We start from the raw sequence: 19003 nt of genomic DNA, 5'->3' as shown, positions 1-19003 counted from the left end.
AAAATAAAGATAATGAACAACTGTAAGACAACTCATATACCATCGGTGATGGTATATGACCATCGACAAATTTGAAATGAATGGCTGTTAGAATTCATTCATTGGAATGAATGTAGAATGACTTTTCATTTGGAATGAAAAGTCATATACCATCGACAAATTACATTACATCGTGATGACTTCCACTCAAAATCTGTGAGTGTAAGTGTGTAAGTGAGTGTGGTGATGAACAAAACGCAGCGTAGTTATAAATAGCCTATCACTGGCGGTGTACACCAATAAGCTAGCATCACGATTCCACGAAATCGGGCTTCTCACGAGGTAGAAGTTTCGTGTGACGAGTTAGGCGTGGTAATTTACTTGAGTTTCCATTACGCGGGAACGGACAACATCTGACAACTTAGACGAAGTGATGACTTACACACTTTATTCAAAGGGATTTAACATTAGATAAATTCGGGACTTTTTGACGCTGCCGACTTTGGCGACGTGACGAGTTACACGCTGCCGACTTACGCCTAGTCTACTGTATATATATATATGTATATATATATATATATATATATATATATATATATATATATATATATATATATATATATATATATATATATATGTATATATATATATCCATCCATTGGGACCATACTCTGTACAAAGCGTTGTGCTGCCGAAGCAGTCTCCTTGGCTATTGGTACAATCCTGGACGGGTCGCCACTCTGACGCAGGCTACTCGGATGACTCGGTCATCCCAGCAAGCTGCTACTCATTTTGCCGACCTCGGAAGGATGGCAGGCTGAGTCAACCCCCTGGTGAAGTAATTCAGCAGCTAACAAGGTTTGAACTCAGGACTCTGGCATCCCAAGCCACCACCCTAACCACTAAGCCAACACCAGGCATATATATATATATATATATATACATATATATATATATATATATATTATATATAACATTATATATATATATATATATATATATATATATATATATATATTGTCGATGGGGATATATTTTCTAAATTTACACTGTCCATAAATGGTGAAGGTGAAGGTTATATGACCATCTGAAAAGAACATGTCCATCCATCATTTGATTGTGGGTGCCAGGGGAGGCCTTCCTTTGGCGCTCGCTTTGTGATTGCAGATATCTAGTTTGAATTGACGTTAAATATAAAAGGAGGTGCGATACTGAATCGCTACCTTGTAAATTGCACTGACGTGATTTCAGATCTGAACCTTGGCATGTGAGACACATAATAAATTTCTCCTGCAACTACCCAAATTATTCCCATCTTCTTGTGGGGTCGACTGGGGAACGGTTTTGACCCATGTCTTTCATGAACTAGGTAGACAGGCTTGATGTTCAACTGAAGGCGGCAGGAATTCACAACTTGTTCAGAGTGTTGGTGATAACTCCCCTACTCTTCTTGAAAGCCACTGTTGCATCTGTGATGTCCACCAATGAATGCTGGCAGACAGATTATTGGGTTTAACGTCCATCCGATGGATGGCACACAGGCTGATACGTCGCTCTGCATGTGGAAAAACCAAGACAGTTTATACCTGGGTCGAGATTCAAACTTAGGCTAGACACCTCAGAGGCAGGTCCGAATACCTGTAAGCAATCCAGACACGCAATATTTGTAAGTTATTGAAATATTGGGCGAACGAAAAAAAAAATTCATATTCAGGAATTAATATAAAACAATCCTTCAGCATCTTCATTTGATATTATCATGTCGTGAATGGAGAACAAATTATAAACTTTGTATTCAATTATAATATCGACCATTTTGAGGCAATATATTGGATTCCGCCAATTGTAGGATGTCTGGCACATCTGGTGCTTCAATATTGGCAAGTATGCATGGTAAGTTGGCTTGAGCAGCAAGTGCTTCTATTTTCTATTGAGAATGTCTGTAAAGCATGTGCTGAAACATGGAGGTTTGAAATCTTCGAGTTTGTAACTAAGGTGGGTTCAAGAGGAAACAATGTGACACATTAAAGAGTACTTGGAACTGGTTTTAAACCTCAAAAACAAATAACAATGCATCATTGTAACCAACTGGGCTGACTCAACATGCCAGGCTTTTTCCCTCCCATTAATCGTCTGGATCTGTAGCTTTCCATGAGCTTCCAATATCTTGGTAAGAAAAAAACCACAGCAAGCTTATGCCAGCCAACCCAGGTAATGTTTAAAGGGTTTTTAAGGCAATGCATAAGTGGTCCAGAGAGATGAATAATCTCGGTAAGCATAAGAGGGTCTTCCAAAAAGTTAGACTATAAAAGTTAGACCATAGACCATTATATCTCTTAAAATATGAACCAGGTCACACAATGTTATTTCCTCTGTCGATTCTGTTCTGACTCGTATGGGAACTGTCTCAGGTATTCCTAAAGTTTGAAAATTGATTTTAAGGAGAATAACGATTTGAATTTGTTTTAAAAACACTTGTAAATGTTATCCACAATGGTCACAAACAAAAATGAAATGGCAATCCCTTTTGCACAAATGGACGTTAGTCACACTTGGGCCATTAAGAAGGCAATCCAATACGCATGATGTCAACTCACCCTTTTCTTTAACAGTCTTTTAGCCATTGTACTTTGTCGGATATCGAGTTGCTGTGTCACAATCTGAGATCTAAGATATACCATACTCTTTACAGAACGTTTTTGCTGCAGAAGCAGGTTCTTGGCAAAGGTTATGCTGGGTGGATTGCCATTGCCTTCCCAGCACTCAGTCAAGGCAGGAATTTGTAATTTGTTCACGATGCCTGCGATTATGGAATCTTTAACGTCGACTAATGAATGCTGGCAGACGGGACTCCAGTATAACGTCCATCCGAAGGACGGCACACGCATTGATGAATCTCCCTGCCTGTGAAACACCCAGATGACAGTTTTTAGCTGGGTCGGGATTCAAACTTAGGCTCCACAGCTTAGAGGTGAGTCTATGTACCTCTAAGTTATCCTGCCAGCCCTTTTATATCACATTATATCCATGAAAACATTCATGTACTCATATATTATTGGTTTCTAGTTCAAATCTATCCTAGTCCCAACAAACACCGGTGTTGTTCTGCTAGGGATGCCACCATAATGAATGCAAAGAGTTTTAATCTTCACTCATTTTAAAGGCTGCATTCCTGATGAATCGTTGTTTGATGGAACAAAACGCAATGCTCTACAGTGGTGAGAAAACGTTTGTGAACCCTTTATAATTTTCTGTATTTCTGCATAAATTTGACCTAAAATGTGATCAGATCTTCATGTAAGTCCAAATAATAGATAAAGAGAACTTGATTAAACAACACCCAGAAAAAAAAATCTACTTTTTCATTTATTTATTGAGCAAAATGATCCAACATTAAATTTATTTGTTGGAAAAAGTATATGAACCTCTCAGCCTGAGCTCAATGAAGGGGGTAATTACATTCAGGTGTTTCAATCAATGGAATGACTATCAGGAGTGAGTTTGGGTAGCCCTGCCCTACATGAAAAACATAAACTTTGTTCGTCACCATGACCGTCACCGTCACCACGTCACACAGGGTTTGTGGAAGTGTGTCATGCCCCGATCAAATGAGATTTCTGAGGACCTCAGAAAAACAGTTGTCAATGCTCATCAGTCTGGAAATGGTTACAAAACCATTTCTAAAGATGTTGGATTCTACCAGTCCACTGTCAGGCAGCATGCACAAACGGAGAAAATTCAACACCATTGTTACTCATTCCAGGAGCGGTCATCCAATGAAAATCACTCCAAGAGCAAGGAATACAATAATCCAGGAGGTCACAAAGAACCCCAGGGTCATGTCTAAGGTTCTGCAGGCCTCTCTTGCATTGGCTGTCAGTGTTCACGAGTCCACCTTCAGCAAAACGCTGAACAAGAATGGTGTACATTGAAGGAGAGCAAGGAGGAAACTACTGCTCTCCAAGAAGAACATTGCCGCCCGTCTCAAAATTGCCTAAGACCACCTGGATGATCCAGAAGGCTATTGAATGAATGTTCTGTGGACAGATGAGTCGAAAGTGGAACTTTTTGGCTTAAATGAGAAACGTTATATTTGGTGAAAACCGAACACTGCATTCCAACATAAGAACCTCATCCCAACCGTGAAGCATGGTGGTGGGAGTATCATGGTTTGGGGGCTGCTTTGCTTCCTCAGGACCTGGATGGCTTGCCATCATTGACGGAACCATTAATTCTGGATTGTAACAGCAAATTCTACAGGAGAATATCAGGGCATCCGTCCGTGAGCTGGAGCTTAACAGAAAGTGGGCTGTGCAGCAATACAACGATCCTAAACATACAAGTAAATCTACAACATAATGGTTGTAGCAGAAGAGAATTTGCATTTTGGAATGGCCAAGTGAAAGTCCAGACCTTGACCCAATTGAAATGTTGTGGCAGAACCTGAAGCGAGCAGTTCATGCAAGAAAGCCCACAAATATCTCTGAATTGAAGCAGTTCTGTGAGGAGAAATGGGATAAAATTCCTCCAAGCTAATGTGCAGGACTGATCAAGAGTTATAGGAAACGATTGGTTAAAGTTATTGCAGCTCAAGGGGTGCCGCAGCTCAGTTACTGAATGTAAAGGTTCATAAAGTCTTTCTGACAAAGAAATTGAATGTTGGATCATTTTGCTCAATAAATAAATGAAAAAGTAGATTTTTCTGGGTGCTGTTTGTTTAACCAGGTTCTCTTTATCTATTATTAGGACTTAGATGAAGATTTGATCACATTTTAGGTCAAATTTAAGCAGAAATACAGAGAATTCTAAAGGGTTCACAAACTTTTTCTCACCACGATATATGAGCGGGTGACACTTACTAATCGAGTCAGGTCAACAAAGCACGGCAGCTGACCACACACAGTTGCACAACAGTGTTGATAAGAATGGCAAGTAGAAATCGATCACTGTTGAGAAGACACTCTTGTAAAGCAGCTTGACCTCCTGACCTTTGTGCTGTAGTGCACAGATTTATCAGACTCCATAACTTGTTTGAACCTCATTAGGAAATCTATGGTGACCCAGGATAATATTTTCCATAGCTTTACATAATACATTACACCATACGCTACACATCGTCGGTCTGCCGAAAAAACCTCTTGGCAAGAGTTATATACAATCCTGGACAGGGAGTCACGACAATGCAGGATACTCGGCTTAATTCGGCTGAAGGTGGCAGTAGTTTGTAACTTGGCTAGGGTGCCGGCGATAACTCACCTACTCTTCATGAAGGACACAGAGATATTTAACATCCACCAACAATGATAGCAAACAGGACACAGTCTAGTTTAATGTCCATCCAACAGACAGCACATATATTGATGTGCCACCCTGCTTGCAAAATGATTCAACATTGCATGACCTCATGCACTCATGTATGCACATCCACAATATCCTCTGTACATGTTGATTATTTCCCATTCCGCTCCTCCATGGGCCATTCCATCCATCCATTGGGACCATACTCTGTACAGAGCGTCGGTGCTGCCGAAGCAGTCTCCTGGGCTATTGGGCACAATCCTGGACGGGTTATCACTCCGACGCAAGATACTCGAATTGCTCAAAGGCAGGATACTCGAACTCTGTACAGAGCGTCGGTGCTGCCGAAGCAGTCTCCTGGGCTATTGGGCACAATCCTCGACAAGTTATCACTCCGACGCAGGATACTCGAATTGCTCAATCTTCCCAGCAAGCTGGTACTCTTTTTCTTTCCGACCTCAGAAGGATGGCAGGCTGAGTCAACCCCCACCTGGTACTAATTCAATGGCCAAGCAGGATTTGAACTCAGGACCCTCAGATCCCAAGCCCACCACCTAACCATAAAGCCAACACCAGGCATTATGGGCCATTGTTAATAATTTTTGTATGATCCCTCCTTGTATGTCCAACCTAACCCCCCCACCCCACCTCACCCCCTTTTAGTAGTTTATTAACCTGCTGACATTTTATGTTCAGCTCCTCTATGAGCCTACAATCTTAGTTGTATACATAAAAATAAAATGTACCAAAATATCTGTGAGGCTTATATAAATATGATCTCAATATTAATGAACCTTAACCTGTAATAGCTTAATAAAATAGAACACCATGGGCACTTCCTACCAGGCCTTCATCAGAAGAAGCAGGGAATGTCACAGCCAAGTCATTGCCTTGCTCATCAACAGCTCGGATCTCAACACCCCAGTTGCTCTCTGGGTGTTGGAACCAGTTGTGCAAGATAAGCTTGAAGTCAATGCTCTGCCACTGACCCTGACGAGAGGTCACCTCACTCTTGAGAGAGCGGATACGTGCTGTCCCACCTTTGAAGATCGGTAGCAGACGCAGTATCTGAATGAAGACTGTTGTGGGCCTCTCCACAGGCTTCAGAAAGACCCAGAGGTGAGCCTTTACCACTTTGGTCAACAACGTCTTGGGCGTGAACTTGAAGAAGCAACATTTTGGTTTGCCTTCTGTCTGGACAATGCCCTCCGCTGTCAGTGGAGACACAAAAAGCACATGATCAGCATGATGCTAATCTTCACAATGATCAGTATTGTAAAGCAGCACATTGCCCTATCCACAGTTACCTTGATTTACAATGCTATCACGTACTGACACAATTGTTATCCACCTCTTTGGTACATCTACCTCAATGGGTTGTGATCACTTCTTCGTAATCTATGAAGCTGCATTCGAACCGAACAATCCTTTGATTAATAGGTGTTGAGCTCATTGCACTTAGAGGCTCAAGCAATGGTTTCACTGATAATAAACCTGGCCTTCGTACAGATGAAGCCGGCCGACATACAAAAACCTTAGCAACAAATTGTTTTCTAACACTGAGATAAATTTGTATTGACCTTTTTATTATGTCCTTTCCCCAGTTGAACCTACAAGTTTAGAGAGTTTATAAAGGACATAGAAAAAAAGGAAAAGATGGAAACAACTGATGAAGTGCAACTGGATTTTAATGTGTGATGCATTCAAAAGGTTATACAAATGAGATATTGACAAGTCAAAAAAGTAAATAATAAACGTGAGAGTTCATAAAACACCGTAACCCGTGCAGTCTTGAGGAACAAGGACAAGCAAGGGCAGGATCTGTGAGCAGCAAATTTGAAACGTCATGATGATGTAAATTGCTGGGAAATTTAATTGGTGGTGATGATGTAATATTTTTTCCAATTACTGCAAAACGGAAGCGTTTTGAAAGTGCCAAAAATCTGATTTCTGTTCTGCAGTGTTCAAATATATAATTCAAGAGAAATAAAAGATATTTTAAAGGTTGTAGAAAAAAAAAAATTCGGAAGTTTACCGCTGTTGTTGCAGCTTCTTTTACACCACCTTCTTTAGCACTTAACATGAGTTCTTCGTGCCTGTTGTTTGTATCCTTTATTACATCCTTAAAAAGTTAGTTTCCTGTTTGGAATGATTTTCAATATGGTTTAACTGCCAGGCAGGCAGACAGAGTAAAATGTTATCTCACTCCTCCCTGTGCGTGTGCAATCGGGAGGAATTCAGAGCCAAAGTACTGCTAAACTATGGGTTTGTTTTCTGATTCATGTTTCGATCCGCATTTTAAATATAACATTCAATTTAAACTCAGTTGTCCCTTGGTCATAAACTGATGTTTGTCGACAGGACAGCCAAATGAACCAATTTCGTAACCCCACTTTTCACTTTGCATGTACACTCCGAGGTTAAAATAACATTTTATAAATTCTCACCAATTATACATTGTTATACACTATATATTGAAAAATAAAATAACCTCAGCATTCCTGGACTATTGTCAGCATCTCGCTTGTAGAATCTTTTGAATGCTCCTCCGACGTATGTAGGTGACTTCGTTGAAGAGGGTGATACAAATACACCACGTGAATGTCTTGTACAATTTTACAATTTTTCTTCTATCCAGGTTAGGATTGGCCAGCAGTCATTTGCAGATGTTCCTTGTTCACCTATAACTACCCGTAAGATGTTACAATGTAACATTTATTTTATGAATATTGTGAAACTTGAAAATTAAAGATGAGTTGTGATCGTTTTGTTCTTCACAGCAGGGAAGCTTATGGAAGAGGAAGGTAGAACTAACTGACGGTCAGAAAAAACTTCAAGATAATGAACAAACAGGAAAAGAGGAAACAGAAACAGAGGAGGGAAAGAAACACTGAAACTAGGAAGAAAATTGTTCAGTTCGGATAGATAAATGGGGGGTAATAAAGGTCTTTGGTCAAAATTGGGGATGACAAAATTGTGGTGCACTGCTTGCTTTAAGTCCTGAAAAAGAGAGTGAGACAGAACAGCCTCTGGAATATGGTTCCATTAATGGGAGAAGAGATCTAGAAATCTAGAAGTTCAAGAGAATAAAAGAAATGAGATGTGCCATCAGCCTGGAATTTGAAAGTATAACCAGGAGCGGGTTATTGGAAGAGTGTGTGCATCCAGGAGTTGCAGGGGAGGGTCGGAGGACTGAGAAAGCAGAGGGAGAGTAGACTGTAGAAAACAAAGAGACCACTGACATGCCTGTGAGCAACACTGACACTGACATGCCTGATGTGAGAGCGACAAAACTTATACTCCAGCCTCATCAAAGGAATGTCAATAATTGTGAGAGTTTTAGATTCCACAGAATCCAGGAGAGACAAATATGCTGGGGTATCAAAAATAGCAGAGAGCAGTACTCCATTGAGATATGGACAAAGGCCTTGAAGACTAAGTAGCTCTAATTTTCCAAGGAAAGACTTGGAGCAAAAGAGGATGCCCAGTCTGCAGCTGACTTTGGAGGCCAGCTTTGCTCTGTGATCGGCTCAGGAAAGGTCATAGCCGAGGAAGAGGCCTAGAAGTTCAAGAGACTTAACCTCTTTCAGTGGATGACCAAGGAAATAGATCTTAGTTTGTATGCAGCATAAGACTGATGGGTAGCATCACTGGCTGGGGGCATGGCTGTATCACTGATGAAATTCCCTCTGGTGGTTAGGGCAGGAATTTGGAATTTGTTCAGGGTGGAACGGAGGATGCCCTTACGGAATGATTGCTCGCCTACTCCTTAGGAAGAAAATTGTGGGATCTTTAAACATCGAACAACTAATGCTGGTAGATGAGACACCAGCTTAACATCTGTCCAAGGGACCACACACACATTGATGAATAAGGAAATAAACAGGTGGGTTCATTCAATTCACAATGACATCACAGGATGCCAGTTGGCAGATGATCAATCCAGATTGATAGGGTGAGGCTGAGATTTTTCAGGATTCAAGAACATGTTTCATTTATCAGACCAGAGTGTAATAATTTTCAGATAAGCAGAGAGAGAGATGCAGCTGCTCTCTGCTTAGCAGAGGGTACTGTATGATACAATTTGAAGTTATTTGCAAAAATGAAGAGAGGGTTTTTTTACAGCATCAAAGAGAGGTCAATTATGTATACGAGGAACAAGGGCCCAAAACACTACCTTGGCTTACTCCAGCCTCGACTGGGAGAGAGGAAGTGAGGGTTCCATTGATGGCAACATGTTGACTGCGCGAGTTGAGGAAGTCAGAAATCTGGGAATTAAAGTGGCCTTATATACGCCACAGACAGAGAGTTTAGCAAGCAAAGCGGGATGCCAGATTGTGTCAAATGCCCCTCTGGGGGGAACACACTAACAGCAGGGTTGAAGGATAAAACAGAGGGAGACTTAGATAAAATGAAAATAGGGAATGGGAGCAAGGGGAGGAAACAGGGGTTTTCAATGGATACAGCCACAAAAAAACTCTCAATCATAGCTAATATAAGTGGAAGGAAAAACTGGACCTGGAAAGAAGTGGCCTTTGGGGAGGGTTATTGGGGGTAGAGAAGATCATTACTGTGCACGTGGGATGACCTGAGATGGTGGTGAACAGCTGTCTTGAAGGCAAAGATTCAGTTTAGACATTCTGCCTTATCTCTGGCAGGGTGTGCATTATTGTCGTTTGAGGTGAGGGACAGGATAGAGGTGAAGCACACAACAGAGATAGACTTGACAAGGGGCCACCATGACGTGGTGAAAGGAAACTGGTTTGAGAGTCCAGCCTTGAGATTTGCAAGGTGAGGTTTTCTGGCTTGCCTCAGGATGGACAAACACTTATGAGCTTTACGGAATGAATGCAAGTTACCCTCAGTCAGGTTAATTTTACAAACTGAGAAACTAAGCTGCCTGACCGCTATCGCCTCCCCACGTGATTCAGTGTACCAATTTATTGGAATTTAAAAGTTGAGAGAGACAGAATCGATTCCATTATAGTAGTCAGTAAACTTGGTCAATACGTCATTATGCCAACAAGATTCGCCGGCCATGTAATGAAAATGTTTATTACTGCTCTTGGGCCTTACTGGCCAAAAATGCAGTGAATAATAAATAATAATAATAATAATAATAATAATAATAATAATAATAATACCGTGACCAAATTACCTTGTGACCGAATTACCGTGACCAAATTACCTCGTGACCGAATTACTGTGACCGTTTTACCGTGACCAAATTACCTTGTGACCGGTTTACCATGACCAAGTTTCCCATGACCAAATTTCCTGTGACCAAATTACCGCGTCCCGACTCAGCCTGTCATCCTTCCGAGGTCGGCAAAATGAGCACCAGTGTACTGGTAAGGGGGACACTGCATCAGCGGCATAGCCACGTCCCAACCAATGATGCAACCAGCAGCCACAGGCTGCACTCGATAGCAAGAGCACAAAATAAAAATAAATGACTTGCTAATCACCCCACTCTCCCTCCCCCGATACCTGGGCTCCGTGCTTGTATGTATGTATGTATGTATGTATGTATGTATGTATGTATGTATGTATGTATGTATGTATATATATATATATATACATATATATATATATATACATATACATATATATATATATACATATACATATATATATATATATATATATATATATATATACATATACATATACATATATATATATACATATATATATATATATATATATATATATATATATATATATACATATATACATATATACATATATACATATATACATATATACATATATACATACATATATATATACATATACATATATATATATATATATATACATATATATACATATATATATATACACACACACACACACACACACACACACACACACACACACACACACACACACACACACACACACACACACACACACACACACACACACACACACACACACACACACAACATCGATATGTGTTTAAATGTCTGTTACCTTTATTAAACATTAAACAAATTGCTGCAAATTTAAAAGCTCCTTTAATACATCTAAGCTTATTACATTTGTTCATGTTCAAAGACATTTGTTCACATTTGTATATTCACAACTACTGTATATTCTTACATTGCAATTGTTAACCAATTTGTCAGTGTGCTGCACCATTAGTGTTTATGCAGTACCATTTATTTTATGTAACACTTATTTTATGTATATTGTGAAACTTGAAATTGAAGATGAGATGTGATTGTTTTTTTCTTTACAGCAGGGAAGCTTATGAAAGAGGAAGGTAAAACCGACAGTCGGAAAAACATCAAGAGAATGAACAAACAGGAAAAGAGGAAAGAGAGGGAAAAGTCGGGTCAGGTCAGGTATGGGAGCATGTGCCAGAGCAGCGCGTCGCTGTGTCCACTTTCCGCCGGTACTCCAGAGGCCTCCGTCTGGCCATCCCCCAGGAAGATGCCTGGCCCATCCCCATCTCCTTGAGATGGTGATCAACCTGCTGTAACCACGAGGCACGTGGTCGGCCCATTGGCCTCCTCCACTCATGAGGCTCCATCACTGAGAGCATCTGATGAGCAGGATCAGCATCAGGAAAACGAGCCACAAATCTATACAGCTGCAGCTGACGCTCACGGACAATGCAGGTAACAAATCTCATTTGAGTCTCTCTCAGCAACCACTCGTTGGACACGAAGTCCAGCCAGCGATAACCAAGGATTCTCTGAAGAGACCTGGTACCAAAGGAATTAAGTCTCCGTCTCAGATCCCTGGTCAGAGTCCATGTCTCACATCCAAAGAGCAAGACTGGAAGCATCAAGGAACTGAAGACTCGGCCTTTCATCCTTCTGCACAGGTACTGGCAGCACCACACCCCATGATCCAGTGAATCCATGACTCTCCAGGCCCGACACAGACGTCTGTTGACCTCTGGCTCACAGCCAGCAGAGGCATGAATATCACTGGCAAGGTAAATTAATCTCTCCATGACCTCAACATCCTCGCCACAAACAGGTACAGACAGGATAGCAGCAACCAAGATGTCATTGAAAGCCTGGATATTAGTTTTGACTCAGGAAACCCGTGATCCTAGCGGCTCCGACTCCTCATTCCGCACCTCGAGGTTCCCCAAAAGGATATCTACAGTCTCCGCAAAGATGACTGCATCATCTGCGAAATCAACGTCGGAGATCTTGACATTCCCATCTGTACCATCTGCAGTTGTTTGGCTGCATGCTATAACATCCTCCTACCTGTGATGATTCAGCCTATCTCTCTGCGTCCTCGTCGTCATCTCCGTAAGGACAGGCTCTTTGTCAGCGATAAAAAAAAAAAAAATCAATCCCATACTCATAATCCATATTACCAGGATTTGTTTAAACATTTAATTTAAAGTGTTTAATTGCACTATAAACTTAGAGCTAACTTATAGTACACACACACACACACACACACACACACACACACACACACACACACACACACACACACACACACACACACACACACACACACACACACACTATTATCAGAACAACTTTACACACAACGGCGTAACAAAGTATGCAAAGTGATTAATTGGCACATCTGCAAAAATTTCAACATCCCAGTTACAAAATAAGTACTGCAAAACGGCAATCATTGCAAAATAAGGATGTCAAGCTCACGTATGACCTGATGATCCCATCACGCATGAACATAGAAAAAAAAAGCCTTGCGATTGAACATCGTTCTCAAGAACAAAAAGGAAAATACAGCATTGCTGATTGAGATATCAGTACCTAGCGATTTTGGCTTAAATAATGCAAAAATCAAGAAAATGACCAAATACCAGGACCTCAAAAATGAGATCATGAGATCTTGGAAGATGAAGAGTGTCAAAATTGCACCAGTGATAACTAGAGCAGCAGGAATAATAAATAAGAACCACACTGAGATTTTGAAAATGCTGGGAAAACCATCCCTGGGAATATGTGGGAATAAACGAACTACAAGTGGAGGCAGTCCGGGGTTCGGTGACAATCCTGAAAAGAGTCCTCGGAACAAAACTCTGAGAGCAACAAAGTTGAACAGCTTGGTCCATGAATCGTAATCCCTTACCGAAGTGGAGGTGGATACTTTGAGTCCTGAGAGGACTTCGTTCCATCTCCTCAAACCCGTAAATGGAGAAAACAACCAACGACACACACACACACACACACACACACACACACACACACACACACACACACACACACACACACGCACACACACCAGATATACTTTACTACAGAGTGTTCATTCTAATATCTAATGCAATCTTGACAAACACAGCAACCCCAGAAATGACCCGCATTGTTAAATGTTATTGTTATTGAGAGACTCATATGGTCTAGTGGTTAGGATACGTGGTTTACCGCCAAGTGGCCTGGGTTTGATTCCTGCTGTGGCCATCACACTGGCAGGAGTTGTGACTGATAGTGTAATGACTTCAATAACATCAAGTGGCAAGCAATTGAAAGGTGTACCCAAGTTTGCTTCATCTGATGATGTTAGTAAGAGTATACAGAAATATTGGTGATCTAGTGCCCAAGGCTCATGGAAGACATGGTACATAGATCACAAGGACATCGGTAATGCAATGAATGCAAGTGGCAGTTCAGATTACAAGAATGATTTTTTTCTCTTCTTTCATGATTCTGGAATTTCTCCAAGCCTTACTCTGGAACCAAAGTAAAACATCTTGGCTCCAATAAGTCACCCTTGCAAGCAAGCTATTAATTTGAAATGGTTTGTCAAGGGTTAGCAACTTCAACCACTCCTCGTAATGGCTTGCAACACATTGGCAACCCCAATGGGATTAATGCCAGGAATGACTGACACACAGTGGAGCTGCAACCTGACCGTACTGGATGATGGTCACAGTCAAGTCGACCGTTGCATATTTACACATTACGATAGTGGAGCAATGTCAGCTGTCACATAAAATCAGACTGGATGAAACATAGTTCTCTTGTCATTTAAAAAGCCAGCACAGAGGCTTTGCTTTCATCTCAATGAACACATCGACAGTGACAGCATGATAATGTGAAAGGTCAGTATTACAGACATTGTAAACAAAATCATGATACAGTTTGCTGTGGCCACGACGTTTTGCTGATAAATTAAGACAGAGATTGACCTCCATCACCAAAGGTGAATGGAAGTTATGTTTTCACCCCTGGTTGTCAGTCTGTCTGTCTGTGAACAGCATATCTCAAAAAGTTATGGATGGATTTGGATGAAACTTGGACAGATTAAGTGTGTGAAAAGGCCAAACTGATTCGATTTTGTTCAAGATCCAGATCCAGATACAAGCATTTTTTAAGTGATTCTTCACCATTGAGAGATGGGCCCAAAAATTATGTGTATCATGATATCTCTAAAAGTTGTGGACGAGTTATAACAAAACTCGGTGGATGAGTTGGTTAGGTGACAACAGCAAGCTAATTCGATTTTGGTTCAGGTCCGGATGCAGATCCTGCCTATCAGTGGGACACAAAACACGAACCGTTCAGCCTGGTGGAGGTATGCACTCTACCAAGTGCTGTTCTCATTTGGAATTGTCTCTTTCATCAGTTCGATATGATGAGTATTCTTGAATACTGTATAATGGATATACCTGAAGACCATATATATATATATATATATATATATATATATATATATATATATATATATATATATATATATATATATAAATATATATATATATATATAATGGATATGCTTGAAGACTACATCTATTACTAAAAGGAACAGCATCCACCCATCCCTCACGCTTTATTCTAATGGGTTCCTGCTGTTGTTGAATTATAAAAATAGTACCATTGGAAAACTAATAATCAATTTACTTGGAACAAATATTTGTATTTCTTTAATTATAAAAATGCCTGTTTTAAAAGCTGATCTTTCAGCGAGGGAAGAGGAAGAAGCGGGATTTAGAGCTTAATGCAGCAGTTCCAATGGTACTATTTTTATTATTCTACAACAGGAGGAACCCTTAAGAATAAAGTGTGACACAAATCCATCCATCCATTGGAACCATACTCTGTGCAGAACATTGGTGCTGCTTAAGCAGTCTCCTTGGCTATTAGACACAATCCTGGACAGGTCACCACTCCGACACAGTATACCAGCAAGCTGGCACTCATTTTGCCAACCTCAGAAGGATGACAAGCAGAGTCAACCCCACCTAGTATTAATTCAACAGGTAAGTGGGTTTGAACTCCGGATCCTAAGATTCCAAGCCCACCACCTTAACCATTAAGCCAACACCAGGCATACACAAAATTATTTGCAGTTATACTTCTCGAAGCAATAGAAAAAATATATAATAGTAGAAGGAAGGAGTACACAAACAACAACCACAGCAACTACCATGACAGCAGCAACAACAACTATGTGTTATAAAATATCCTTTTTTTTGGTGTGTAACCTATAAACTTGAAGAATACAAAACAGATAAAGTCAGGCTATATAACTGACACGACATAAAGTAGCAGATACACTTGAACCTATATGATAAGGGAGCCGTGTGTGTGTGTGTGTGTGTGTGTGTGTGTGTGTGTGTGTGTGTGTGTGTGTGTGTGTGTGTGTGTGTGTGTGTGTGTGTGTGTGTGTGTGTGTGACCATTTTTTCCAGAAATGGCGAAACGGAACTTCAGCCAACTTTCAGGGGTTCATCAGTCATTGCCAGTGAGTGTTTTAGACAGAAAAAAAAATTGGAATACTTGAAGAAAAAAAAAGGTCAACTGTTGGGGGATTATTAAAAAAAAATTATCATTCAATAGTGCCCAAGCATTTTTGATTAATGACAGTTATATTTAAGTACACATACACATAAATGAATACAAAACAATTACCAGACATTTAAAAACAAATAAACCTCTTCCAAAAGTGGTCGAAGTTGGCGGTACATCTTTTTCTTCTTCCTGAAAGCACCATATTTACAGATCGGGGGCAAAACTTGACCCAGAAACATCAATGGCACATTCACGAGCATCCAATTCCACTTCTAAGGTAGCAATTTTACAATGCCTCTTCACCAATAATCTACAAGTTGTTTACAAAGTCCCGTTACCCTCTCCGCAGAACCTGATACATGAATATAACAAGAAAAAGAGCAATCAGAGATTGCAGACCCTTGCTAGGACTTGTTTTGTGTGGTGTTTGTGTACGTACTGGTGTCTTACATAATTAACTAGAGGGGGAGCACTCGGTAGAGTGCAAAACCTCCGCCGCTAATACTGCTGGGTCACTTAAGTGAACCTGATATCCTATTCATTGTAAGTCAAAACGGATCAGACTCTACTGAACCACGATTGAATAGACTAAACTAGATGGACGCGCATGTAGAAATGCCAAAAAAAATAAAATCGAAATTTTTTGGAAAAAAAAGTTGCAAAATTTCTGTTTATTTTTCTCTAACAATTTTTTGGGGGGGTTGGAAATCACTTAAAACATGTAGAAATGCAAAAAAAAAATTCTATTTTTCAAATAAAATCGAAATTTAAGTTGCAATTTTTTTTTTTCCTCTAACAAATTTTTTTTTTTTTTTGGTTGGAAATCACTTAAAACACGTAGAAATGAAAAAACAAAAATTCAATTTTTTTTTCAAAATGGCCGCCATAGAGGCCATATTGGACTTTGGACCAAGTCCAAAATCTAATGGCATGATCCTTGGCCCATACCTTATCCCCCCACCAAGTTTCGTCGAAATCCGTCCAGGAGTTTTTCTGTAATACTGTTCACAAACAAACAAACAAACAGACAGGGGTGAAAACAGTAACCTCCGTCCATCTTCGATGGTGGAGGTTAATAATTGACATAACTAGAACTGCCACTTCATAACTGCTGGCAGGATACTAGTGATGACCGGGTACGAAGATGTCCCACTTTGATACAACCCCACTTTGCTCGGACACCTGACCCTGACCCACGTTTGACTCTGTCAACAGGAGGGGTTTTCAAATTTTCCTTTTTAAAGTTTAATTTAAATTCTGTTTTCACTTTTCGCAGTAGCTAAGGTTGATTAACACTCGGTTGTCATAAAGTTTGTAAAAATCACATTTTATACACGTAGTGTACTGTACGTGGGTAATGGTTGCTGTTTGATTCCATTGGCCTCGTTGAAATCCATTGGCTTCCACTCGGCCTCAAACGTTAATTTTTTTAAAGTTCAATTTAAATTCTGTTTTCACTTTTCGCAGTCGCTAAGGTTGATTCACACCCGGTTGCATCAACATTTGTGAAATATGAATGTTTTGTATTCTCGGTCTGTGTGGAATGCATTGCACAGAGGGGAGGCTTCCATTGGCTTCAATCGCCTTCCATGCCGCCTCACGGGGCTATCTTAAGCTCTGTTTGATTTCTATTTTCACTTTTGGGACCTTCTGGTGTAGCTACAGTCTTAAAATAGATAATTTTCGTAAAATGTGAGCAGAAACACTTTTCATGAGGAAAATGTATTAAATTCAAATAACCGTTGGGTATTGAAAGGAACACCACATGCTTTCCATTCACTGCTTGACCTTATACCGTGTCCCCCTGGGGGACTGCTTATCAGTGGAGTCTATCCCATCTTGGCTTATATTTTCGAAGGTTTGGTGACGTGCTATACAAGTATCCAAAAGAATTCAGGCAAAAAACGGATGTTTTAAAATGTTGTTAAAACATTTCATTGGACCACGAGCTGGCGGATCACGTGATGCTGTGCAGTCGTGCAAGCAACATGACGCCTTATGTCAGTGTGACCTCTCCTCATTTTCATAAATGCCAAGGTGAGCCAATGAAAAAAGCCAAGAATTCACAAGGTTTCGGAAAAGCGATGATAATAGAAAACCTATACGCCAAGAAAACCTATAGAAAACCAAGACGCCAAGGTGAACAAGGAATAGCCAAGATCTTGTGAAAAAAGCCAAGTCACACTGCTTTATGTTCGCCTTATCTCGCAAGAGATTGAACTTTTCGGTGGTCCTAGTGTCCTTTCTGTTGAATACCAACACTTTGTGGAGAAAGCCATGATTTTTATGATGAGAGGTGCATCAGGAAAGTCTGACAATTTGTCTATGGAAGGAGACTATAGTTCCACTGTGAAGATTGAAAAAGTGCTCAATTCCAGTTATCCTCTATTTTGAGCATTTCATTCCATTAAACAATACACCCGTGTTGTTGCAGTGTTAAAGTCAAATTGATCGATTCTCTCGTAATCGGGTGCCCAAGTATCAACATCATTTGGTAATCAGCTTTCATTCAACATCAGGGTCATTCATGGTATTCAGCTTGTTATGATTCAATTGAATTCTGAATGTTATTAAAATAAATTCAATTCAAATCAAATGGTCGACAAAATATGTACAGTCCCAAATTGGAGTCATCAGAAGAAACCTGAACAAGCAAAAAGCAAGAATGTCATAATCAGGAGGAACCTGGATAGGATTAGCATTTCAGCTGTTACTCCTATACCCTCAAACCCATCTAGGTCCAGCCAAGTGAGTCTTATTCAAAAAAAAAAAAAGATCCCAGACCAAGCAAATTAGATAATTCTGTCTGCCAGATAAAACATGTATTTCCCATCACTACTAGATCACAATTTTGTGAAGTTTCACGTCAATTGATTAAGCAGTTCGAGAGAAAACATTATTATCTTGCCAAAACGAAGTTTTGCAAGATATGTTAGTCAGCTTGTATGTTTTTTTGTTTTTTTTTTGTTTGTCTGTAATCAC

General features: G+C 40.1%; 1 protein-coding gene across 5 annotated transcripts in view; it reads right to left on the bottom strand.

The window, feature by feature from the left end:
- GDF11 (growth differentiation factor 11) overlaps positions 1 to 19003 on the bottom strand; it is a 242688-nt gene that overhangs the window by 203595 nt on the left and 20090 nt on the right. For all 5 annotated transcript variants that reach the window (XM_085869286.1, XM_085869285.1, XM_085869288.1 and 2 more), the window contains exon 2: positions 6121 to 6488. In XM_085869286.1, coding sequence (XP_085725412.1) covers positions 6121 to 6488 — 368 coding nt within the window. The remainder of the gene's footprint in view (positions 1 to 6120; positions 6489 to 19003) is intronic.

The sequence above is a fragment of the Eptatretus burgeri genome, chromosome 2 (genome assembly GCF_056783735.1).
Source record: "Eptatretus burgeri isolate ZD-2024b chromosome 2, Ebu_testis_v1, whole genome shotgun sequence".
Classification (NCBI taxonomy): domain Eukaryota; kingdom Metazoa; phylum Chordata; class Myxini; order Myxiniformes; family Myxinidae; genus Eptatretus; species Eptatretus burgeri.
Note: the sequence above shows the minus strand (reverse complement) of the source record. Positions and strands in the feature narration are given on the sequence as shown.